Below are 25806 nucleotides of genomic sequence, written 5' to 3' on the forward strand. Positions count from 1 at the left end.
GGCCTTGGCTTTCCTTGTTTCATCCCTGCACGCTCTGGTGGCATTCTTGTAATCCTCCCAAGGGGTCAGTCCCTTCTTCCACTTATTATAAACTTCCTTCTTCCACTTGAGCTTTTTCTGAAGCTCCCTGCTCAACCATGCAGGTCTCCTGCGTCCCTTGGCCGATTTCTTTCTCTTAGGGATGCACCGATCCTGAGCTTGGAGGAAGTGGTCTTTGAATATCAACCAGCTTTCTTGAGCCCCTTTGCCTTCCAGAGCCCTAGCCCACGGGATCTCTCCAAGCAGTTTCTTGAAGAGGTCAAAGTTAGCCCTCCTGAAATCCAAGGTTGTGATTTTACTTCTTGTTGATGTTTTGTGGATAGTACCCATGATCCTGAACTCAATCATTTCATGATCACTACAACCTAGGGTGCCCCCAACCTTAATGTCCTCCACCAATCCCTCTGTGTTTGTCAGTACCAGGTCTAGAAGTGCTCCTCTCCTTGTTGGCTCCTGTACCACCTGTGTCAAAAAGTTGTCATCAATGCACTGGAGGAGCCTCCTGGACTGTGCATGCCTGGCTGTGTGGTCTTCCCAGCAGATATCAGGGTGATTGAAGTCCCCCATGAGAACCAGGGCCTGCGCTTGCGAGGCTACCTTCAGTTGTCTGTAGAAAGCCTCATCAGTCCCCCCATCCTGATCAGGTGGCCTGTAATAAACACCCACAACAGTGTCCCTCATATTTGCCTGTCCCTTAATCCTCACCCATAAGCTCTCAACCCGCTCTTCATCCGCCCCTAGTGAGAGCTCGATGCATTCCAAATGCTCTCTCACATAGAGTGCAATTCCACCACCACGCCTTGCTGGTCTGTCTTTCCTGAAAAGGACATAGCCAGGGCACCTGCTGCATCATGGGGTCCTCTGCAGGGTGGATATCTGCTCCACCATGGTCCTCCATGGGCTGCAGTGGGACAAGCTGCTTCACCATGGTCTTGACCACAGGCTGCAGGGGATATCTGCTCTGGTGCCTGGAGTGTATCCTGCTCCTCCTTCTTCACTGACCTTGGTGTCTACAGGGCTGTTTCTCTCATGTTATTCTCACTCTTCACTCACAGCTGCTGATTAGAATTTTTTTACCCTTTCTTAAATGTGTTATCACAGAAGTACCACCAGCACCACTGATGAGTTCAGCATTGGCCTGCAGTTAGTCCCTCCTGGAGCTGGCTGGAATTGGCTCTGTGTGATGCTGGGGGCAGCTCCTGGTGTCTTCTTACAGAAGCCATCCCTGCAGCTACCCCCACTATCAAAAAGAGAAAGAGCACAAGGGCTTCCTGTGACTTGCCTTGCATATGTATTTCATATACAGAAGCATTGTTAAAATGGACTCTGATATGAAATACAGTGCTGCTATCTGTGCTGTTCTGATAGTAACTGAAATTCACTTAGAGGCACTACTGAAATTGCTGTAATCTGACCTGAGCGTATATTCATAGCCTTGGCCTCTGTAACTCATCCATCCAAGAATCTGGTTTAGATGAGGAAATGTAATAATGGGCATCATCATATGCTTGGTTGTTCTTAACTTGCAGCAAAGCATTTAAGGACTTTATCAAAGAGTAGACCTAAGTGAAAAGCCTTTGCATAGGCTTGAAACATGCTGTTCTGAAAATAACTAGGTATAGTGCTGTCTTGCATCTATTTGTAAGTATGGACAATATTAGCTCAGTCCAGATGCTGTCAGATAGGTACCATATTGTTTTGCACACTCCAAGGACTACTACATAAGCTTTGGACAAGGTGGGTGAGAGTTCTTTGCTTCATTCTTGTCCTTTCTGTAAAAGTGAAAGTGGTTGTGTTCTTTACGAGATCACTAGTTATAGTCTTGAAACTCTTACAGACTTTGAGGTATGAAATAGTATTGTTAATTGGCCACAGCCTCTGCCAGAAGAGAGGTGTTCACCTTGCATATAACTGGTGTAACATTGCCTTTTCTTCTATGTCCTCCTGGTCAGTTGTTACAAGCAGAAGGAAATGCTGAGAGTAGTTAAAGTAGAAAACACAGTGGATCTTGCTGAAGAATGAAACTTGATGAAAAGACGTAGAACGAATAGTTGTGGAGTTTGCTTTTAAACCTGATCCTGTTATCTCCTAGTCACATGAACAGATGCTTGTTGACTTGCTCCCTAGACAGACATTTGAGGTTTGAGTCTTTTTGTTTTATATCTGAAGGAAAACTGTTATTAACGAATGTCCCTATCTGTTTTTGATCCTCTGCCTGGCCGTTTTCTCCTAATTCGTTTTAAGGGGTGTTTGATAGAAGAGAGCTTCTTGGCAGTTCTCCGATCTTAATGGCTTCTGAGAAAATGCATTGCCTGGCGCTTTTGTTTTCAAAAGATTGCTGTCATTTTCAGTCATTATCTATAAGGAAATCAGTGTAATTTATTAAACCAGCATCATGGATTAAGAATTAAAGACCTGATTCTTTATCACTTAAACTGGTATTACGTTGATGTTACCCATGAGGAACTTTAGTTAGACAAAGAGCAAGTGGAAGAAGTTCCTATGAACTCTTAAAAAGCAAGCTTCTAGACCTCTTACATAAGCTCAGAATTGATTCCTGAAAATAAATTTCTGCTATTTTGTTGCTTGTACCAAGAATAAACTGCATTTCTTGGGTAATGAAAACATTCCAAAAATATCATATTAAAAAAATCTAAGAATGAGCTTATGCCTGAGAAACAGAACACTTAGCTAGCACTCTGTATACAATGTTTGGGTTGCAAATTTTGTAGGGAAAACAGCTTGCATTTAATCAGAAAAGAAAATTAATCTCTCTGGTCTCTCTACTTTCCAGAAAAGCAAAATTTAAACAGTGGCTCTAACTTCTTGTTCGTTTTACAAGCCGGTTAGGTTAGAGGCATTTTGGTGGTACTGCTTAAGTAGATTTAGTTTGCCTTTAAAACATTTCTTAGAAGCTTTACAGAATTGAAATTTGATGACTGAGGTGTGAAAGCAAGGAATAAATTACTTTAAACATTCCATTGTGGCATCATAAAATTGTAAGACAGTAATTATGTTTTATCAGGGTCATCTCATCTTTATTTATTTTAATTCTGTGAAGTCTTTTTTTAAAGACCCAGTACGAAGTAAATGATTCCCATAAACATAACATTTTAATGCAGTTTGACTACTATTACAATGAAAAAAAACCCTGAATTGTTGGAATAATGTTCTGGTGAATTCTTCTTTGTCACAGTCTGTTGATCAACTGCCTACAACAGTATATTTCTGTTGATTATATCAAATAGTGAATTTTCAGGTCTCCACTGTAAGTAGACAGTGTGCTTTGATCTTATTTTATATATGGAAATTTTTTGATCCTGTCCCTTACCCATCCCTGGGAGTTACATTAGATTAGAGTGATTCTGTGGGATGGAGTTAAACAAGCCAGCTAGCACAAAAAACTTTTGATCAGTTTTAGCCAAGGACGGTAGGATAAAACGAGTCATCAGGGTTTTTAAAGACTGCACAGTCTTTTAAACCACACACTTGTAAGTAACTGGTTGCTTCCATTCTGTTTTAAAGAAGTGATCTAATCCTGCTACTTGGTGAAGTACAGTAGTCTGAATTAGGGAGGTGAAATCTTGTATCTTTCACTGTAAACGTATTAAAACCTTGGGTTTGCCTTTTTTTTTCTTTTTTCTTTTTTTTTTTTTTTTTTTTTTTTTTTAAAAAAAAAGTGTTTGGCTTTGTCTTCAAAGTGTGCAATGGAGGGGCTGGGGCATGAATCATTGCAATGGTTCCTACTAGACGACATTTCTCATTCTACTTAGCCTTCAACAAAAACAAAGCCTTTTATCAAAGCCCATGCTAATAAATTGTCTGCCACCCTCAGAAACGTAACTTTAATAGAATGGCTGGTTAAAGCTGGAAAAGCATTGTGCAAGTATCATGACAGTAGTTACTACAATGAACAGAGGCCTGTTCTGCCATTCTGAGCTACAGATGATGTCTGCTCTGGTACTGAATAGTACAGCAAGATAAAGGGAACAAAGTCTGTGATACACAAGGGCACATTTTGTCTGCTAATAATAGGCTTGGGACTGCCATAAATTCTCTATATAAATTATACAACAATACAGATTCTCTTTCTTAAATTTTTCTTCATCTTCCTTGCGGTTGAAAACCTGGCTAAATAACTTGCTGTTGCTTTGCAGCGTGTGTGCTCTTTGCTGTGGTAAGCATAGTCAGCAAGGGCAGTAAAACAAATGTTTCAGGACACTGATCTAGACTTAGTGCCTCACATAATGGGGTCTCATATAAACTACAAGGATAGGCATAAAGATTTTTTTCATCAGCTAATTCCCTGGGGTGCTGACAGCTGTCGTTTTGTTATTGCCTATGACTGGCACATTCAGAAACACTGTCTCAGGGCTTCCTCACTGGGCAAACTCTCCCGTGCCTTGGAAGGAGAAACAGTGTAGGAATGGAACAGGATGGCAGCACCTTCTGCTTAACTGTATTCAAAATACTGAGGTTTTGTTTACTGAGAGGTCATGTCTTCATATTTTTTCTCCTAACAAATGAGACTAGCGTTGGTGGTAGTGACGGTTGGGGAAGGACCATGCAGTATTTGGTAGGCCAGAATACTTGGCAGAGGACACTTACTCTGAATGCTCAGCTACTATAGTTGGACTGGTCCTTTCCAAAATTATACAAGCATTTCTTAAGTAATGTAAGAGTTGATTTTTTTTTTTTTTTTTTTTTTCTGGAAATACTGCTGGGTCACGGGTTAGTACTGTTATTGATGTTTCCTTTCTGGGCTTATGGACTGTAACTGACAGAATTACAGTTTCAAGGAATAATTGAACAAATTGTGTGTATTGTGCATAGCCAAGCTTTTATTCTCTTGCCAAAACCAACTTTTGTTTGAATGTGAGTAGGGAACAAGCCAATAAAGCTAGAATTAAGGGGCAGCTGCTACTTCTTGGTTGGGGAGCATGGCTGGCATAGCCTGTAGAGGAAGGTGCAACTTCTAACATAAAGTTCTAAAGCTTGCGTTTACTTTGGAGCTGCTCTTGAAGACAGCAGAGGCCACAGTATATATATTATGTAGTACAGACAATTCAAATAAAAATTTAAGTGGGTTATTTTGCACATATTTTATCAATAAAGACCTGATAGAGGAGTACTGTAGTCCATGGAATGGAGCCATATGCTGATGGGTTTTGCAGACTGAAATGTGAACATTTGTTTCCAAAGCCAAATGTAAATTCATTCAGAAAGATGGTGTTCTCTTTCCACACTTACTTTTGCAAATATTGTCATCAGGCCTTTTTCTACAATAGAATTAGCTTTCATTTTAGTGTATTTAGTGTATTTAAGTGTAAAACAGGAGGTCTGCATTAACAGTCTGTTCAGAGAAATAAATGCACTTTGTAACCACTGATACTGTTTGGTTTTGCAGGTTGTCTTCTGAATTTTGGGTCTGAAGGTACCTTCTTGCTTTCTCAGCAAATCATGGACATCGTTGGTTTTCTGAAGTCTCAATTCATTTGCCACCTTCTGATCTGCTACATATTTATAGTGTCAGGACTGATCATTAACTTCATTCAACTCTTTACACTTATACTTTGGCCAATCAACAAGCAACTGTTCAGGAGGATCAACTGCAGGCTGGCTTACTGCATTTCAAGCCGTAAGATTTAATTTTGTTTTTTAAAATATTTCCATATTTTGTCTTGAGAGAATTGGTAGAAAAGTTCTGAAACATATTTCAAAGTAACCTTGAAATGAAGGTCATTAATGTAGTAATAAAAGTAATGAAAGGTCATTACTGCTTCCTACACCACTTGCATTTGTGTGAGGAGGTGTATGCTTTGTTGAAATGTCCTGTTCTGCTGAAATGTTTTGCTCTTTTTATACTGTGATACTTGCTTGACTCAGGATGTAGAAGAAAGAATGCCTCTTGTTTGGCTATTAATCCTGTTCCATTAAGCCAAATGAGAAATACTGGCCAAATAATAGCTGAACTTGCTGACATGCATTATCTGTAGGCTTACAGTGTTAACAAGTCACTTCCAATAATGCTGTCAATCTTTTTATCATGGATGATTTTGTTTATGATCTTGGTTTAAGTGTTTAATGTGCGAATACTGTTCAGGACTGGGAAGTAACGATAAAAAAAAGAAAAATCTTTGATTTCATGTGCTTCTTTCTTAAGCTAGTTGTAAACTGTTGTTTCTTTGAATAGGCATTTCAGGCCTTAAGCTGCATCTGTATGTATTCAGTATATGTATACAGTTATAATGTAGAATATAGCAGATAGGCTGTAAGCATTGAAAGAAGCGGGGGTTGCAATTATTTTTATTTTCTGGAGCAGATGGGAGCATAAGCTTAGGATATTACTTGTAGAAAGACCAGACCTTTGTAATTGCTGAGAGACATGACAATTCACTAACATTTGTCTAAACAGGTAATTCTCATGGAATGAATGTGACCTGTATCCATTAATTTCTTCTTTGTTAGTAGGAGGTTGATAGAATCTCCACGCGTCAACAGTGGATTATCACAGCATATGTAGTTTTCTTGATATTATCGGTTTGCTTATATGTTTGTTTTTAAAGAGCTATGACTGCAGTTTCAGCACTGAGGTATTGCAGTGCAACTTTTTAACTTCTACTTAATTGCTCTCAACTTACAGCAGAGAGCATTCTCCACAGAAGCGGTTAAAAAATACGGTAATGGGCCTGTGTTCAGTAGAATGTGCTGTTAAATGTGCCCACCTTCCAGAGAGATTTCCCTTGGCCTTTTGAAACTCAAAAGTACTTTCTAAAAATGAAAATGTTGCAAAGTGCATGCCTAAAGATTATTCAAGTGTGATGTCACCGTCAATGCCAAGTGAGTTGTGGATGGTTTCATACTAGGGAAAATAGCCCTCCAGCACAGTATTTAAGAATTGTGTTGCAGAAATGCAGCAAAATGGTTTCCTTCAGGTCACCTGTTCTGCCACTAGGAACCTAACAAGGGAAAGCCTTGTTAGTATTCATAATGAACTGCTTGAGGGAGAAATCTGCCACACGTCTCAAATTGGAGGCCACCATGTATAATTTATCTCTCATCAGTGACTCTGATATGCAACTATTTAAAGCATTGTTTTTAAAGATACTTTTGACTTAAATTTCAAAGCTGTATCAGCATGTATAGGCCTAAATAATTTGGGCGTGTTGTTTTATGATTTCTGTAATACAGAGAGGGTGTTCCTGCTGAAAAATTTCATTTTTGCAGTCTGTGTTTATGTCCCTGAAGTAGTGAGTTTGCAAGTACTATTCAGTTGTATGTAAGAACAGTTGCATGAATATGGCCAGGTTTTTACCTTTTGCCTGGTAGCATAGTATACGTTTGAAGCTGTGGAATGTGGAAGATACTGTACAGCCGTATACAGATATATGTAGGTATATTATTATTATTTTTCATGCAATGCCTTCTTCCCCATTCTTCCTTTTTGGCTACTTAGTGCAGAGACATCAGCTACTCTAGAGTCTCCAGACTGAACCCTTTAGCTGCCCTCAATCTAGTCTCATCTATATTGGGGGCTGATCACCGTGTGAGAGTGACAGACAGTGTGCTTGTCCTTTGTTGGGCAGATGGCTTTGTACTCGGAGCTGCTGATCTAGTCTTCAGTGTTGATGCCACTGTCAAAGGTTGTGTTGTGAGGTGTTTGCACAGTCATGCTCAGAACAAACTACCTCTAGGTTAAAGACAGTTACTTTAGCTTTACAACAGAGCAAGCTAACATTTGATATGAGTCACCCTTATCTGCGTGATATTTGAAAAGGGGAAAATGATAGTTAATTAAAAAAAGTATTTGGAAAAACTGAAGAATGCAGTAGACCAATTAATCAAACCCGATGTGTTTGTGTAGTAGCGTATGTGCAAGATAATGCATTTTGGGGGCCATTGGTGTACTGACTAATAAGTTATGTCTGTATGGGTCTGATGAGTGTCATGGAAACAGCCTATAGTTTGAGAAAATGAAGCTTAACCTTGGAGAACGTAAAGAGGCATGTGCTTTGCAATGGTGACTGTTGAGGTTTAACCCCAGCTGACAGCTAGGACCACGCAGCTGCTTGCGCAGTTCTCCCCCTTTCTCCCTCAAGAAGGGCAGGGAGAAGAGGGAGAAAAGGAGGAGAAAGGAAAAGAAAAAAACAACTTGTGTGTTGAGATAAAGACAGTTTAATAGAACAGTAACAGAAAAAGGAAAATAGCAATAATAATAATGATAATGGTAAAAGAATATACAAGATAAAGTAATACAACACAACTCACTCTCACTGCCTGGTCAATTGGTTGCCCAGCCCATCCCGAGCAGTGATCGTGGATTCGCGCCCCCGGTCACCCCCCATTTATATACCAAGCATGATGTCTGTGGTATGTAACATTCCATTGTCCCTTCCATTGTTCTGCCTATGCTCCTTCTCAGATTCTATGGGAAGCTGAAAAAAGTCCTTGAATAGTATAAACATCACCTAGCAACAACTAAAACAATATGCAGATTGACATGCCTTTCATATCAAATCTGAAACACAGCAGCCACTAGAAAGAAAATTAACTCTACCCCAGCTGAAGCCAGGATGGTGGCAAGCATCATGTTGCTTTGAGTGGCTGGTACAGCCTGAGTCACCAAGTCAACCAAAGAGTGAAACAGAACAGGCATGGTTCAACTTAAGAATGGAATGAAAGCAGCAGCTATCTTTAGATCTTGCAAGTTCAGTCAGTTTCCATTTGATGTCAAAGGCAGACATAAATGATTCCATAAAATCAGGGGAGAGCATTTAGTCTTTGACACGGTGGTCTGTGGGAAATTTTTTGGTTTGGTTTTGTTTTGTTGTCTTCTACTCCTTTTCTTCCTATCTCATTTTTAATATAAGAACATAATATTCTCACTTCTCCACATGCAACATTTGCTGTCATACTGCATAGGGGAAGCTAAACTGCTCTTGTGATTAATGACTTGTTCTCACTTCAGTAGTCCAACTTGAGTCGGGGTGTTATCTGTTCACATGAATCAAGCCAGACTAGCTCAAGTAAAAGTATTCATAGAATCATTTAGGTTGGAAAAGATCCTTATGATCATCGAGTCCAATCATAAACTTAACATTGCCAAGTCGACCACTAAACCATGTCCCTAACTGCCACATCTACGCGTCTTTTAAATACCTCCAGGGATGGTGACTCAACCACTTCCCTGGGCAGCCTGTTCCAATGCTTGATAACCCTTTTGGGGAAGAATCTTTTCCTTATATCCAATCTAAACCTCCCCTGACACAACTTGAGGCCATTTCCTCTTCTCCTGTCACCTGTTACTGGGAGAAGAGACTGACCCCCACCTCACTACAACCTCCTTTCAGGTAGTTGTAGAGGGTGATAAGGTCTCCCCTCAGCCTCCTTTTGGTATTGAGAAGTTGTTGCCTTTCTTCAAACCAGTTGTGAATCCTGGGTTGGTCAGATTGGGTGAGTTTAGCTTCTCTACTGACCTGCTTAATTGTGTTTTAGCACTGGGGAGAACTTTCTAATGGCAGTGTAGCAAATGAAAAAAATGCCAATTTTTCCGTCATGGCTTTTTATGAAATTTGAATCAGGTGAATGTTCAGCCATTGTTCAGCTTGAATCTCCTGCTCCACACATGGTGTGTTAGCCATTCACCAGACTGCAGTTTGGGTTGCTTTTATATCTCCAAAATACTTTTAATGTTTTGCTATGAATAAACTCTTCCTGTTTGATGCCATTATCCCATTTGACAACTATCTACAAGGTAATGCTACATTCTAGTCCTCCTTCCTTTGTATTTCTCAAACTTTACTGAAGAGTGTTAGTTGCAGAGAGTGGACATTCAACTTGAAAAGAGCAGACTTTTGTCTGTTTTGGTCTTGAAATGGTCTAGTGCTAAAAGACTAGTAAGGGTTACGCACCCTCTGTTGCGTTTTAAACTTAAAGAAACAGAACAAAACAAAAAACCACAAACCTTTGGACTTCTAACTTTCACAAAATATTTTCTGGCTCCAAGTATATGTTCACTAACTGGTTCAACTGCCTGTTAATCCCTCTTTTGTAAAATGACAACCCTGATACACTCTCCCCAATACTGAACTCCACAGAGTGCACCTCTAATAAGGAAATTGAACACTGCAAACCTCAACAAGGTGGTAACAATAAAAATTTTAAAAATAAGTGTGCTTGGAAGATGGCCTTAGAACAAAGGTTGGACAAGCGATCAATCTTATTTTTTATTTTTAAATAATTTAGGGACATCTTATCCTCAGTCTCTTTTTCCAAAAGACTGAGGGACAAGATGTATGCCAAGGAAGGAAGCACTTAGTGTGGAATACATCACAGTTCTCATGGATGCTGTTTGTGCCTGAGCTGGAAGAGGTGGGAATACATCTTCCTCCTCCCCCTTGTCTGAGGACAGCAAACCACCACAAAGGGTATGCACAGCTTTTCTGCACTAGCTTGTAAAGTTGGCCAAACACAGGTTGTTTTGATTATTAGTGCCATGTCTGCACATGGCTGCGTAGCTCACTGGGGCAGAGGGAAAGTGGTTTGTGCTTCCTGAACCAGTTTGTATTTGGTAGGCTGGTGCAGTGCTACCCTCGGGTGAGCAGAGTGTGCTGGGCTCCTGCGGGCTGTTTGGATGTAACTCTGCTGTGTGCCAAGACTATAGGAGTGGGACATCCACATACAGGACAAATGGCTTCTTCAGTGGTGCTGGGTGTATTTACTCAGGAAGCTATTTGCCTGAGAGTGGAGCAGTGGTTGATAACTTGTCCTCTTGCTGCCCACTGTGTTGGGGGAAAATACGCTTCTCCTTGTGCTGAGATCCACCTTGTGCTCCCAGCGTGAATGGCAAACTGGCCTTCTGCTGGCTTGCGGCACGAGGTGAACTTTGCATAAACAAAAGAGCTGCCAACAATGGCACAGTGGTGTGGACAGGTGCAGAAGGGCTTTAAAAACAATTGACTTAGCTTCTAATCTGCCTTCATAAATAAATTATAGTAGTACTAATACCTATTTTTGTGCTATGAAAGGGGTGTTATTACACCTCTGGGTAAAGTTACATTATGTAGGCTGCAGTTTGTAAATCCCTCTGAGGGGAAGGCCCTTCTTTGCATGGAAAGAGGCACCCTGATGCCTGCTCGTTGACTGCAGCAAAAACAAGATGGAAACTTATTCTTCTTATGACTGAGCTTTCTAGAAACAAAACCAGAAGAAATTGAGCACTGCTTCAAGTTCATCATCTTGGCTGGCTGTTACAAGACAGTGAAGCTCATTCCTTCCACTTACAACTGTAGGCTTTGCAATGTGAGAACTGGGCATCCAAATAAGGCTCTGTGGTAGTATGCAGGCCACGTTAATTCTCAAGATTGTTTTGTTTCCTTGCATGTGCTGCCCACTTGGAGTTCAGAGGAGCCCTTGGCTATTTTGCTTATTATTCGTACCAAGGTGGTGCTGGGACAGAGAGGAGAATTCTCTCCTCTGGTGCAGTTGAGTAAGCGGGAAGGGATGGGGGAAGCAAGAGGGCCCCAAAGAGGCAGGGCTTGCTTCTTCCTCCACTTCCCTCTACCGCCATCTTGCACTGCAGAAGGAAGCCATCTGCTGTTGTTCAAAGTATGCCACAGTGTCCTTAGTATAATCGTGTACTGTTTTATTTATAAAGCAAATTGAGTTGTGCTTGTCAATGTAGATGTAGCGAAGAGCTTTCACAGGGCACTTAGGACTGCTTTCTTAGCCTGTTTGCAGTGTTGTTTTGAGTAATGTGTGCAAAATGACTTTTTCTCAAGTGCTACTTGTCCATATAAGCCTTTGTTGTCTTGGTTCCACACACCACATTCGTACAAAGCCACTGGTAAAGACTATGAACGGTTTACAACAAATACCAAGGGAAAATTGGAGGTCAGATTTGATAGTCATGGCAAAGAGAAAATGTTGATTTGGACCTTTGGAGAGCCAGACCATCAGCTTAGCCTTCTCGTTTTCCCTCAAGCCGTGCCATGGGAATAACTGTAGAAATAGAGCGTACCAAGGAAATGCCCATGTTCCTTTCAGTCCAGATAAATTCTGCTACTGAGGGCAGGATAGTTATGGTAGCATGGCAGATCTGACTAGGCAGGTGCCCAAGTACTTACCTGGCTGGTGAGGTGTTTGTTGCAGCCTGCATGCTGCTGTAGCAGTTTTATTCTCAGCACTCGGGCTACCTTGGGTAACTCTGGACAAACCATTGCCATACCTCATTTCTGTAATGCAGTCTTAGCTTTCTTCCCATGTTCCCTGCAAATCTGAAGTAGGCGTTTACATGTTAGACTCAGTGGGTGTCTTGCTTATAAGTTCCAATCGTTGCTGTTGATCACTGAGCCATGTACAATAAGGGTAGATGATGAGCTTTCTTTAAAATCTACTTTTGTTAGAATGGTGGATATCATTGAATCTTTGGATTCTTTTGCTCTCAAAAATTAAATTCATAGGGGTATATTGTGTGTGACAGATTTCGTTAAATATAAAATATGCTTGGAGCAGATAGGAGTGTATGTATATGTCATCATACAGTAATGTTTAATTTTCTAACTTGCTTTGTCTTCCCTTCCTTATAAGTAGTGTAGTAACATACTTAGCACTGCATCATAAAAAAGATCTCATGAAAAATGAGCAAAGTGACAGGAGTGATCTCACCTTTTGTTGCTAGCAAGGACAATAGGATGTGAGAAAGTAGTATCTGATTTACTGAAGCCATCCAAACAGGAGCTGCAGAAGGTATTCCTCTGATTTAAAATAATATATGACAAGTTATGAACTCTGTAGCAGCATATTTTTAGCTTCTGCAGCTGTATTGCCTTTTAGTGTTTTAAAAAAAAATCCCTTGACGGGGCAAAACTGTGCTCCAATTTTAAACAGTCTGTGTTTCTAAATTTTATGACTTCAAGGTTTTGTTTTTGTTTGCCCAAAACATACTAGTAGTAAGCAGTCTTTCGAAGAGCTCTGGATTGTATCTCTCCTGAAAACGTGTCTGTAAGTAAAAAAAAATGTATTGGTATTTGTTCACAAAATAATACTGAGGGATAGGTAGATTAAATGTTGCAAGCAATGAAGTATACTGCAGCCTGTATTGGTGTGTTTTCCAGCTCTTGCTTGCTTCATTCTGGGGTCTGAGTCGTCTTCTAGGGGCAGGGAGCTGGAAAGTAGACTTAGAGATGTATGCCATAATACTGAAATATGAATCTCTCGACTCTTCAAGTGCTAGGCTGTATAATTGCCCTTCATAGAATCAGTCAGGCTTGATTTTAGGGGTAACGGGGAGATCATACCATTTTTGTTTGTGGGTGTGATTTTGAAATGTTTTCTTTTTGTTGCTGAGTATTCTCTTGTCATATGATGGCATGTGCCCCAGTATCCTACTGTTGAGTTGTCCGAATTATTGTGTGCATGACGACATATGGGCATACAGAGTTTCCTTCTGGTAGATCATATTTGCTCTTATGGTTGATTTCCCTTTTGAAGCCTTCCAAAGGATCCAGGTACATCTTTCTCATCCTGAAATTAATTTTGCCCTCAAAAACTATTAGTTTCCTTTGCCTTGACAATGTAGATGTTTTGTTAGACTGGAAGTTGTTTACTCTAAAGTGTCATTTACTCTAATTCGTTAACATCTTCCTCCAGCCTGCTTCCTAATATCCTTTTATATCTGTTATGTACTTGTGACAATGGTGGTGGTTATCTGTACAGTTCCCCACTGATACCAAACCTTGAACTTCTCTAATTTGGAAAGACTGAAGGAGCCAATCACTGCAGCAGGTTCTCCATTATTTTGTTGGCGAAGTAAGATAATGTGTTTGTTCTCTGCATCCATCACAGCTTGAACTCCCTTTTTTCCAGAATACGTTAGTGGAATTATATTCAGTTATGAATAAGTCCTCTGCAGTGCCTAGCAAATGCCTCCGTACTTTCCCTACTACCATTAACTTGCTGTATCAACTAATAACATTTCAGTCCCTCTCATTTTATGCCACTTGCAGGCATTGTTATCCAGTTTTCATTGTGGTTCAGGTATTGAAAGTGAGCTTTAGTGGATCAACCAAGACTGTATGCTGACTGCAGGCATGCTGTGTGAATGTAGTGCTGTTCTGTTCATGAAGGTGTGATTGAATGACATCTGTGCATGACCTTTAGCAGAGTTCCTAATTAGCCTAAAAGGGATATTGTTTGTTATGACCAGCTCTTAGTTTAGGAGCAAGAGAGTGCTTTCTGGGAAAATGGATGTGAAAAAAACTTTTGGTATTGATGCTTTCTGTCCAAGACTGGTGAAGAGCTAGAGGCACTTAGTCTGATCCTTAATGAAAGGAGCATCTTCACTGTCACTGATCTTTATTTTGCTTTTGCTGGGGCCTTTGTAGAGGTTGCTTCATGTCTTCATTTTCCCTTTTTCTTTTTTTTTTTTTTTTTTTTTTTCCCCCCCTCAGATACCTGATTGGAAGAAAGGTGATGGTGATAGCCTGCAGACTGGAGAGGGGGATGGTAGGGAAGCAATAGAAGGTGGACGACATTCTGTTTGGTGTCTAGCATCTCACATCACAATGTGTCTAGCACCTTTTGCTAAGCATTAGATCTGGCCAGCAAGCTTCCTAGATTCCTGAACCAGGGTAAATCTGGAGTGTTTGTATGAGACCCCACCTGGTGTACTGCATCCAGCTCTGGAGCCCTCAGCACAGGAAAGACATGGACCTGTTGGAGCAGCTCCAGAGGAGGGCCACAAAAATGATCAGAGGCCTGGAACACCTCTCCTATGAGGAAAGGCTGAGAGAGTTGGCGTGGTTCAGCCTGGAGAAGAGAAGGCTCCAGGGAGACCTTACTGTGGCTTTTCAGTACTAAAGGGGGCTTATAAGAAGATGGGGACAAACTTTTTAGCAGGTCATGTTGTGATAGGAGAAGACGTAATGGTTTGAAACTAAAAGAGAGTAGATTTAGACTAGATATAAGGAAAACATTTTTTACAATGAGGGTGGTGAAACACAGGAACAGGTTGCCCAGAGATGTGGTAGATGCCCCATCCCTAGAAATAGTCAAGGTCATGTTGGATGGGGCTCTGAGCAACCTGATCTAGTTGAAGGTGTCCCTGCTTATTGCAAGGGGGGGTTGGACTAGATGATCTTTAAAGGTCCCTTTCCAACCCAAACTATTCTATGGTTCTGTGAAAGTGCTTCCATCTGATATGACTCGGGAACGTGGTATCTAGTGATCCAAGCCATAGCACAGAATATGAAGACATTAATGTTTGTACAAGTTCCATGCTACAGTTGTTTATTCATTAAAGGTAAATAACACAATCAGGGGATCAAATTCTCCTTAAGAGACGTAGCATAATTGTAGAAACTCATTTTAGCTGTAGGGCTGATTTTAATTGCTAAAATGGTACCAAATCTGAAGGATTACCCTATGTAACCACCCTGTAAAAATGCAGAGAATAGCTCATTGGTTGCCATCACCAGTTACAAGCAAATACAAACTAGCAGTAATCCAACCCTGTCTGGGGCAGAACACTACTTCCATAGGCAGAACTACTGGGGGAATTTTGAATTCTCCTGTGTTTGGTCAGGGAATGCATCTACTGGTGTAACATCCAAGTGAGGTGCGGTGTATTGTCTCATTGCTATCGGTTGGCTACATCTTCTACCTCCCTGCTCCCTTTTGTAATATACTGTAAGTATATTACAATATACTGTAAGTATTTTGTAATATACTCTAAGTGTATACCTAGGTGATTCTCTGTCTCCCAAAAGCATGAAAGTCACATAGCAGTGAGTTGTTGTGGAGTAGGTTTATCGGACTCATCCTGCAGCAAGGATTTCAGCAGCTGGTCCAATTAAAGTATCTGGTGTCTGACTGACTTTTTGCAGGAGGATTTCCAAACCAGTAGGAAGCAGTATTTCCTTTCAGCAGGTACTTGAGGTCTTTCAGTGTGACACTTGAGATGAAAGAGCTTCTGAGTGCACGTGCTTGGTACTCCTCTATGGGTAGATGCTTATTTCTTGTGACTGGTTTCCAACCTTCAGGTTAAGGCTTCTTACTTGAGGATTATGTTGTTTTCTCACTTTGGAGACTGTTGCAAGGTAGCAGGTTCTTCTTGGGTAATTTAAATATATGTTGTTCTTTACATCCATCTTGGCATAGTCTATGCTTAAACATGTTTCTTCCAACACTGTGTTCAGAAGTAGGAATCCTTTAACTGTGGATAAGAAACCAAATGGAAATGTGTGCAAACCAATTCTTTCATCTGCTCGGTTTTGGGAAGCCATTTACCCCTTTGCTAGACCCACTTGGTCCTTGCTGAAATAACGTTTGAAACAAAACAAGGAGCCACAAAGGGATAGAGGTATAAGAGATTAAACTGTAATAGTTTGTGGGTAGATTGTTTTGCTCTTCTGTTAGCCCACTTTTATTAGTATTTTAGATCTGTGTGCTTTTTCTGTACTCAAGAAAATTGCATTGGAGTGTCAATAACTAACATTTCCTTTCTGTCATGGTGTTAAAGAGCAGGAAGTACACTTCAGTCTGATTATTCTTCAGTTTACTTACCTGTGTTTCTAAATTGAATCTCCAGTATATTGCATCTCTGAGTGTGAGGTTTTCTTTGAAAGTTAAAAAACAAGTGAGCTTCCAAATACATGGGGGTTTTTCCATTGTACATAAATTTCTTAGTCCTCATTAGTACTTACATGGCTCTGTTAAAACAAAATAAAATCTAGGAATCGATGTGTACTGCTAATGAAAGATTTTGATGAATGAATGTATCTGCTGCTTGTGTTAGGTAAGGATATACAGGTAGTGATTGTACAGACTTGATTTCTCACTGTCATTTCTAACGAAGCTTACCCTTGGTTTTTGCTAAGCGTGGGAGATCTGCAGCTGTGAGGCTTTTGACAGGGGCTCTCATTAATATAGAATTGCTGCTGTAAAGGAGTTCCTTTCCTGCACCACCCTCAAATGCTGTAGAGAGTCCTTTATTGGATGTTTTTCTTTTTTTCTTAAAGCAAACAAACTCTTACCATTCTCTGACATTTTCCGGGCTTTTTCCCTAGTTTATATGGTGTCTTATCTGAAGATGTGCGATGTGCTAATAGTTTGCTGAGGACTCTATATTGGCAAGCTAGCTGTAGAGAACTGAAGAATCTGTTACTTCTTTCAAACTCAAACTATGTAGCTGTAGGGCCTATGTGAAAAACCTTGTACAAAGGCAAAAGATAGGGAGGCGGATGTTAACCTTGCAATATTCAGAAAAGTGCTTTCATTGGCTGGATGGGGTTATATTTTCAGAAATTGAATGCGAACTGAGCTTAGCTGAATTTTTATCAATGAGTTGTCCTGCCCAGCAAGATATATCAATTAAAGTTTTATTGTTTGAACATGTATTGCCTTTTGTGCTCATAAAGGAGGAGGAAGACACACAGGCAAAATAGCTGACATACCTCTTTAGTTTCCACATGTTCTTAGTCTATCTAGAGTTTCTATTTTTCCACAGTACATTTTCCTTTTACTATGACACTATATTTTCAGTATTTTTTAAATGCTGAGAGTTCAGAAAATTTCTCTTGGATTGAAGCTTACCATGGAGTTTGTCCTCCTTGTGTCTTCATAGGCTCTCACTCAGTGCTAGAAATCTGCATTAATTCATGCCTGAAATTCAAGGTTTCCTGAAAGGTGATTTAAATTTCCTTATTTGTATGGTGATAGCTTGTAGCTTCCTGTAGGTGCATGCAGTCCTCAGGTGAGAATTAGAAAGTCTGGAATGGCAGATCTATGAGTCTTTGAGATACAGGCCTTATTCTGATAAGAAGTGATAAATTTCTTCATGTGGAAAGCAAATGATGGTTGCTAAGTAGACTATTATGCGAGTGCAGGTGAGCAAAAGGGCAAACAATGTCCCAGGAGCATCCCAAGCTGTGTGGGTTACACTATTAAACTTATTGACTTATAGTTAATATGAAGACAGGACCTGATGTACTGCTACTCAATGTATATGCCATGTAAATAAGTCCTTGAAAAGTTGTATTTCTGTGTTGGAAAGATGGGGATTGGACTTCTATTAAGAGCGGTGGTATGCTAGGTTCTTCCTGTGTTATGTAGGATACTAGAGTGCTGTAGTAATCTTCAGGACTGTTTTTCAAAGGTGGTTCCTGTGAACAGTATGAGAAGGTTGAAAATACTGTTGAGTACTATGTCCCAAATGGGGTGGGAATGGTGATGCTGTCTCTGGCTTTCCTACAGAGACTGAGAGTCAGGATGCTGCAGTCTCTCCGTTATTTCCAGATTTGTTGCTATAGAAGAGTCCTGTAATCATGATTGCATTTTTAAACAGGTCTTTTTAAAAGACCAAAAAAGGGATAGGAAGGTTGTCTGCTCTCATGTATAAGCAGGGCTGTGGCAGGTGGGTACTTCTGTAGGATGTCTTTCTTAAGATATGAAAAATAACTGTTGGTAGAAGAAACCCATGGGACCAACTTGTCTGTCTGGACGGGCGCCTCTACTGATTTCTGGTATTACCGTTGGAAGGTCATTTCTGCTGCTCCCTTCGGTGCCTCATTAGATCTTCAACAAGGAGTAGTGTGCTGGCCTTTGGGGACAGCCCTGGTGGACAGAGGAGCAGGAGGAAATGCCTGCTTGATTGTTATCTGCACTGACTGGTCCTGTTGCCAGGAGGAACTGCTGGTTTGTTGAAACGTAGGAGTATTGCTAAATTCCTCAGGGAAGGAGGATAAGAGGAGCCTTCAAATGTGAGACACAAATCTCTCACATGTGGCTGTTAAACAATTAATTTCCCCAAAGGGTTTGAAAAGAGCATTTCAAAACACTGACTACTGCAGATCTGTATGTGTGTTAAACCCGTTGTACTTGCAAGGCTGGCTTTGTTCCACACCCTGTGTAACTTGGAGAGAAGAAGCTGTTTTGTAGGCAGATTGTGTAGAGATAAAAGACAGAAAAAAGCTGTGAAATGAAATGTTTGAAGTGCACATCTGTTTTTTTTTCTGAAGGAAGGGTTGCTCTTAACTTTCAGTATGGAGGTAGTTTAAAAGGAACAGTGGCTAAAGAAATGAACAAAACTTGTTTCTGTATTGCTCCACCCTGCTAGCTCAGGACTGCACTAGAGAAGGCAGCATCAATTGAAACCTCTTGTATCAAGAATACATGTGCCAACTTAAAATTTCTTCTTCACCTGAAGAAAAATTGTGTTTTACGTTTTGTGAGCATTACATTAGAAAGACAGAATTTATTTGGTCAAACTTGATGATCAGTATGCATTTTGAGAGGGAAGGCAATATGGGAATGGGAGCTGGGGGGAAGCTGGGAAGTGAGGTAGTGTGCCAGTACACCTGCAGTAACTGCAAGGGTCCTGTGCAAAGCTTGTGCCCAGATCAGAGCTGCTTGCTAAAATTTTAGAGGCATGCCTTAATGTACAGGTTTTAACCACAACTTCTCAGTTCCTATCATAGTCCTTATGAGGATCTGAAATACTCTGACTTTCAGGATACATTGAAGGCTTGTGCATTTAAGATCTTGCATTAAAACTGATTCTGATCTTGATTCCTAAAGCAATTACAGCTTGGCTGTGTTACAGGAACGCAAGCTTGGCCGTGTTAAACTGTATGTAGTTTATCTTGTTTGGTATGTTTCATCTGAGAAAACATTGATGACACTCCATCAAAAATGGTGAAACACTTTTTATCAATAAAGTGTTTGTTGTCTTCATTCTGTAAGAAAATGAAGTGGATCATGTTCATGGAGCTGAGGCACAGCAAGCACCAGAACTCTCATTGTGTAATATCGGCCTTCAAAATTACAGCCATAATGTTTCAATAAAGCAACATGTTTTTCACTTACTACACTAGCCAGTTCATGTATGTGTACATGGACTTTTTAATTCTATGACTATGCAAGCATTGAGGTTCAATTGCCAAGAAGATCAAACTACAGATAAAGCTTTAGCTTTGTAACGGGTGTGATGAGTCTAATCCTTATTTTGTGTAACTCAGCATGTTGTAACAGTGACTACACTGGAATCGAGGATTATTTTATGCCAGTTACAATTTAAGTAAATGTGAGTGTCTGTTTGGGGAGGGAAGTGGGGAGAAAAATATCTGTGTACCATCAGTCTTCAGGAACTAATGTTTACTTATGGCTAATGCAAAAATCACATTTCAGCTTGAAGTTACATTTGATTCTTATAGTGTACAGAATCAGCTGGAGGGGTACAATTGGCGTTGGTTAGTAGGTTGGTTTGGTTTGGTTTTTAACTACAAACTATATCTACCTCTCTCTGAATCTGTGATTTTTATCTTGAAGTTGTGTTTACAAATTACTAGGTGTTGGGAGGAGGTGGTTGTTATCACTTTAAAGTGGTAGTTTTGTTTGTACTTTAATATTCCAAATGGAGCATTTATTAAGTGTTCCTTTTAGCATGTTATTCCTTGCCAGTCACAGACTACCTCTACATAGAGCATGCCTTTGAGCAATTATCAGTGAGCTCTGCTTTCAGCAGCCTTTGCGTGCTCTGTGCTCCATAAAAAAATTCTGCCTTGCATGCTTGCCTGGGCACTGTTGCTGTACGCTGCGTGACCTGCCTTTGCTTTCTACATGTAAAAGGTGAGCAACGGCACGTGGGCTCTGTGGCCAGCCTAGGGCTCCCTCTGTGCCCTCTGCCTAGGCATGTTAGATGAAACCCTGCTTTCTGTCCACATTCCTTGTTGAGTTGTGTGGGCTTTTTTAAATAAATGGCCATCTCTGGTTTGAAAAACAAAGTGTATTTTAAAACAGAGGTTTGAGTCTTGTTTTAGATTTATTTTTCCTTTGCTGTTTGGCTATTTTTTCTTAGCTAAGAGCAGAGAGAGACTTTGTCTTCAGATTTGGGGCTGACCCCTTGGTCTGGACCCTCTGTAGAAGAAGCTCCGTTCCCTCCTGTTCATCTTTCTCTGCAAGAGGATGTAGCTCTTGCACAAAGTTCATAAATCAAATTCCTCCTTGCTGAACTTTAAGATCTGCTTGCTTGGCCCACTGCTGTACTGTGTCAAGGAGTGATCTGATGTGCTGCAACATAAGGATTTGAGGACTCTAGGTTGATTTCTCCTTGTGTAAGACTCCATGCAATCTTCATCCCACAGAGCCAGGCTGTTGGAGGAGGCTTTGCATACCATCTGGCTGAATTGTTGTCCTCTGCTCCTGGGCTGTTTTTTCACAAGCTTCTCAGTCACACCCTTGGCAGTCAGAAAAAAATTGGAAGGAATGATGCTTACAGCAACCTACATCATGAGTGATTTCTGTCCTTCAGCTGAACTTGCTGACGTTGCTTCTTCCACTCCTGTCAGGCTACATGGTAATTCCAGTTGGAGAAAGATCTGAGCTGGCAAAAATTGCACAGTTTTCAAGTAACAGGCCCATAGCGAGAGAGGACTCGAGTACTTCTAGGCTCTTCGTGTCCCTTCTTAGTTCTGTTGTGGTGCAAGCTGTTTGCAAAGACATTGAAGCAGCAGTGTTGATAACACAGGAGGTTATTGTCTAAGCCTTCAAATAAGGTCAGTAAAATCAAATGCTAAATAATGTTTATTTGCACTGGCTTTCTGCTTTCCAGCTTTTTAGGCAAGATTTTTAGAGAAGATCCAAATGGCCTGCACAGAACCTCAAAGACCTCAGGCACAGTGCCAGCTGGCAACCTAACAACTCTGCAGTCTGCCCTTGTTGGGTCTGGTATAGCAACCAGAACTGGGGCTATTACTGTGCTTCTCTTAATTTCAAGTGGCTGAAGTCCTGTGAGAAGTCTATGATGACCATCAAGAAGGGATGATCTTAAAAAGCTGTAAATCTTCCAAATGCAAAGGGAAAATGTCAACCTGCATGATTTAAAGCAGAGTATTTCAATCCATTGTAAATCAGTAGTGTGTATGGCCTAGAGGATGGGAGGAGGATAACTTTGTCTACATCACCTTGCAAGCTGATAAACACTTCATCCAAGTCAGTGAGTCACATGGGTCCTGTGGATCTTTAATTTTGAGAAAATTGGGGCAACAAAGGTGGTCAAGGAGCTAAGTTCAAGGAAATCACTGACTCTTGCGATAGGCTGCCTTTTTTTGTTCTGGGGTTTCTGTAGAGTTTTAATCAGTTTGTCATGGGAGAAAATTCTGGTACCTGATATACTTTGTGTAATATTGTATCCCCTGCTTAAATCTTGAAGTTTTTCCTGTTTTTTTTCCTGTGATTCTGTTGTGCTAGAAATACTTGTGATAAAGTTGAAGGAAATATCAATAGTGCGTATGCATCTGATCTTGTGATACCTCTCTACTCCTGACACATGCACACCTTGTTTGCATGATGGATCTTCATTTTGCCACTGCTGTGACAAGTCAGATTGTGCCTTTTGAAAGAAGCAGTATCTATTTCTCCTGTACCTACTTGAAATGGTATGTCTGACTGATACTCTTCATAATTTGCAAAGCATTGAATAGGAGAATGTCGTGGTTACCAGAGAAGCGGAGCCTGCCTTTTGTAACTGTCAGAGGCTGTCATTTTGGAAACTGAATAGAAGAGCATAAACTCTGAGCCTGATGATTATGCAAGGTTGCCATACACCATGTAAGCTAAACCTTTGTTTCCTAGGAAGGGTATTCAATGCAAATAATACTGAGAATACAACACTGTTGCAGCAAACATGCAAAAGCAAGAAGCTAGTTACTTCTATGCGCAGTATTTCTGCAGTGTTGTATTGAGCCACTGTGACTACAGAGTAGGAAGCCAGTAATGTTTTGGTTTTTTTTTTTTTTTTTGGTGGGCACCCTTTTAGTTTGAGCTGTGAGAGGTTAGGCAAGTCAGTGGTATCTTAACATCCTCGCCTGCTGGAGCATACGAGCTGCAGGCGGTCTGAACAGGTTGCGACGTTCAGCCTGTGTATTCTTTTTCTTTCCTTCTTGCTGCGCTTAAGTTCTGAGGAAATATTAATGCAAGCATAGTCAAACTAAATGTGATTTCAGAGGCACTGGTGTGCTTACCTGTGGTGTAATATTGCATGCTTTGCGTGTATGTCTGTCTTAACAGAATGTACTATTTCTGATGTGTATTACAGTCTTTGGTTAAAAAAAAAGTGGGTCTTTTTGTGTATTTATATATTTGGATAACTTCAGTTTGAGGGGTTACACGCTACACCCAGTACGAAAATCACAGCTTTATACGTACTTGATCAGGTATATTTTATCTGTAGTACTTTATTTTTAATTCATGAAAGCCATTTATTTGATTTGTATTTTCTGACCTTATTGTCCCTTTAAAGAACACTTTGTGAAAGTCACTGTTAGGGATTAAGAAGCTAAAATAAGCACCGGGACATAGTTCTTGTCTCTCAAGACCTCACGTGGTGAGATGCTGTAAGATTACAGGCAGAGACAGGGAATTCAAGGAATGCAAGTGAAAAATGAGTAATGGTTTTGTTCTGAACAATGTTCTCAAAGTGATAGAGGTTCCGTGGCTATTCAACATTAACTCTGATGATATAATACAGGTACTTAGTCAGCTTTTTGTGTCCTGTCCTGAAATCCAGATAGAATATGTTGTGCATAAGAACACTAAGTAGAAGTTATCTGCTTTAACGCCTACAAATAAATTGTTTGTAGCATGTTATTTCTAGTAATATGTGGATATTTCTTATGAGCACGCTAGTTATCTGAAATCAAAAGCCAAACACAAATACTATTGGAAAAGTACAGGAACCTTAGATGCTATTACCCCTAGTTTTCTTGTTCTGCTGTTCTGTAGAGATGGTAATTCGTTCTTTTTATATGTTTGCACCTCTATGAAAAGTAGCTCTTAGAGTAACTAGAGGATTTATTTCAAAGCATTGCAAATTTTCTTAGGATTTAAATTATCTTTTGCCCAGTTTGCTAATCAAATTCACTTTTCTTCCAATTTGTGCTAAAGATTGCTTTCTATGGCAACCAGTAGCGTCTTTTGTCATCAGTCATTTTTCTCTGAGATAAATTCACATCTGTTCTCATCAGTAACTGAAAACACAGGTTAAACAAGTTGAAGGCATGGATTTAGAGCAACAAAAACAATGGTATTTTCTCTCTTGATGTGCCATTTTGGTCTGAAATGCTTTCTTTCGAAGGTCCAAATTTTTGTTTGCTTTGAAACTAAAGAGGATAAACTTTATGTAGAAATTAAGAATATTGTAAGAATACATGCTAGAAGGAGAGAAATTATGTGAAAATAGGTTTTCTTCCTAAATATGTGGATGAAAGTTTCACTTAAGAGTCAAATAAATTTCCTAAACTTTAGATGATCTAATTAGTACATATAAGCAATGCATAAGGCAAAAAAAAACCGGTCACATGAACTGGGGGTATTCTGAGTGAAAGTATGAGCCCTAAGTATGAACAATGTTGATAGCCCTATAATTAAGGAAATGCTAATGATTCGTTATGTCAAAGAAGTCAATTGTGATTGAATAAATACAAGTTAAGACTGTGATATCTATTAATTTAGTTCACATTTGCTTTTATGCATACTTGAATTTTCAGATCCTGGCCCCCTGGAAGATGATTTTTTCAGCTGAGAACTCCTTTGGGAAAGGTTGTGGGCTGGTGCAACCCTGCTTAAACAGAAGCTTTTGCATATTGCTGCAAGATACTGGCTTCCTCCTTGTCCAGTGAATGCTCCTTGCAGCCTGTGGTAGCATAGCTCTGCAGTGTGTTTCTCAAGCAGTGATGGAAGAGAGGAGACATTGGTCTGTAAGTGTCACAGATGGAGTAATGCACTTCACTCGTAAGAGAGAAACAGCAATAAATTTATTGATATAAAACAGCAGTTTCAACAAAACTTGATAGTAAATTCAACAGTGGTTTAGCAAGATTTGATGGCAAAAGGTACACATCGTACAAAACTGTCAGGGAGACCTGCTGACTCACGAGGTTCAGAGAGGACCCCTTGCTTTCTAAACTCCTTCTCAGAGTGGAGTCTAGGTGCGGCAGGATCCAATCCTAGTCCCAGATGTGGTCAATGGTTTATGTCTAAAGGATTATATGTGCACAATCAACCTAAGATATAATCTTAGTGAAGCTTCAAGGTTTAGCATGCTATTAGTCACTTACTGAGGATCTGTTGTGGCAAGGAATCTCTCAACCTTGAAGCGTAATCTTGAGAGGTGTCCCTACTCAAAGGGAGATCCTGGTGTGCAGCCTGCGGAGAGCTCAACGGGCTCTTGGGCTATTTCCTGTTTATAGGGGCAAGATGATTGATTTATAGTCATATTTGCATATTGACCAGTATCAGTACTTTATCAGTACTGTGGTTAGGCAGGCGCATTGATCAAGTTAGTCTTGGCTATTTTGTTGTTATCTGTCTCCCCCAAATCTACGTTGCCATCGTAACCGGATGCACCCTTTATGACGGCCATGGGTGGTTATTGTTGGGGCAAGGTTACAGGAGATAAAGGTCAGGTTGGGGGGCGAGCACACCCTCACAATAAGACAATCTGTTTGGAAAATCTCGCTTTTTTTCTAATGACAGGAAATAGGACTAGAAAGGAGTTCCTGAGTCATTGAAATAAATTCATACTGTTTCTAGCAACAGTATAATGTACTCTTTTTAAGATCAATCTTGTTCAATTTATAAAGGTGTAAAGTATTTTTAATCTGTCAAAGCGATTAAAACGCAGCTTCAGAATATCAGATACCTGTATTTTCAGTCATTTTAGGCACTGTTGTTCTTGCGCTAGTGGCATTTAGCTTAAATTGTTCTTTTTCT

At 40.2% G+C, this 25806-nt stretch overlaps 1 protein-coding gene across 5 annotated transcripts in view; it reads left to right on the forward strand.

Moving 5' to 3' along the window:
- Positions 1–25806, forward strand: part of AGPAT4 (1-acylglycerol-3-phosphate O-acyltransferase 4) — an 87870-nt gene that overhangs the window by 12093 nt on the left and 49971 nt on the right. For 3 of the 5 annotated variants that reach the window (XR_012586185.1, XM_074580318.1, XM_074580315.1), the window contains exon 2: positions 5447–5677. The exons of 1 other annotated variant lie outside the window; for it this stretch is intronic. Coding sequence is in view for 2 of the 4 variants with exons in the window: in XM_074580318.1 (XP_074436419.1) it covers positions 5500–5677 (178 nt within the window). In the remaining 2 variants the exon portion in view is untranslated. The remainder of the gene's footprint in view (positions 1–5446; positions 5678–25806) is intronic. One more of the 5 variants, XM_074580317.1, reaches the window with a different exon arrangement.

This window comes from Larus michahellis, chromosome 3 (genome assembly GCF_964199755.1).
Source record: "Larus michahellis chromosome 3, bLarMic1.1, whole genome shotgun sequence".
Classification (NCBI taxonomy): Eukaryota; Metazoa; Chordata; class Aves; order Charadriiformes; family Laridae; genus Larus; species Larus michahellis.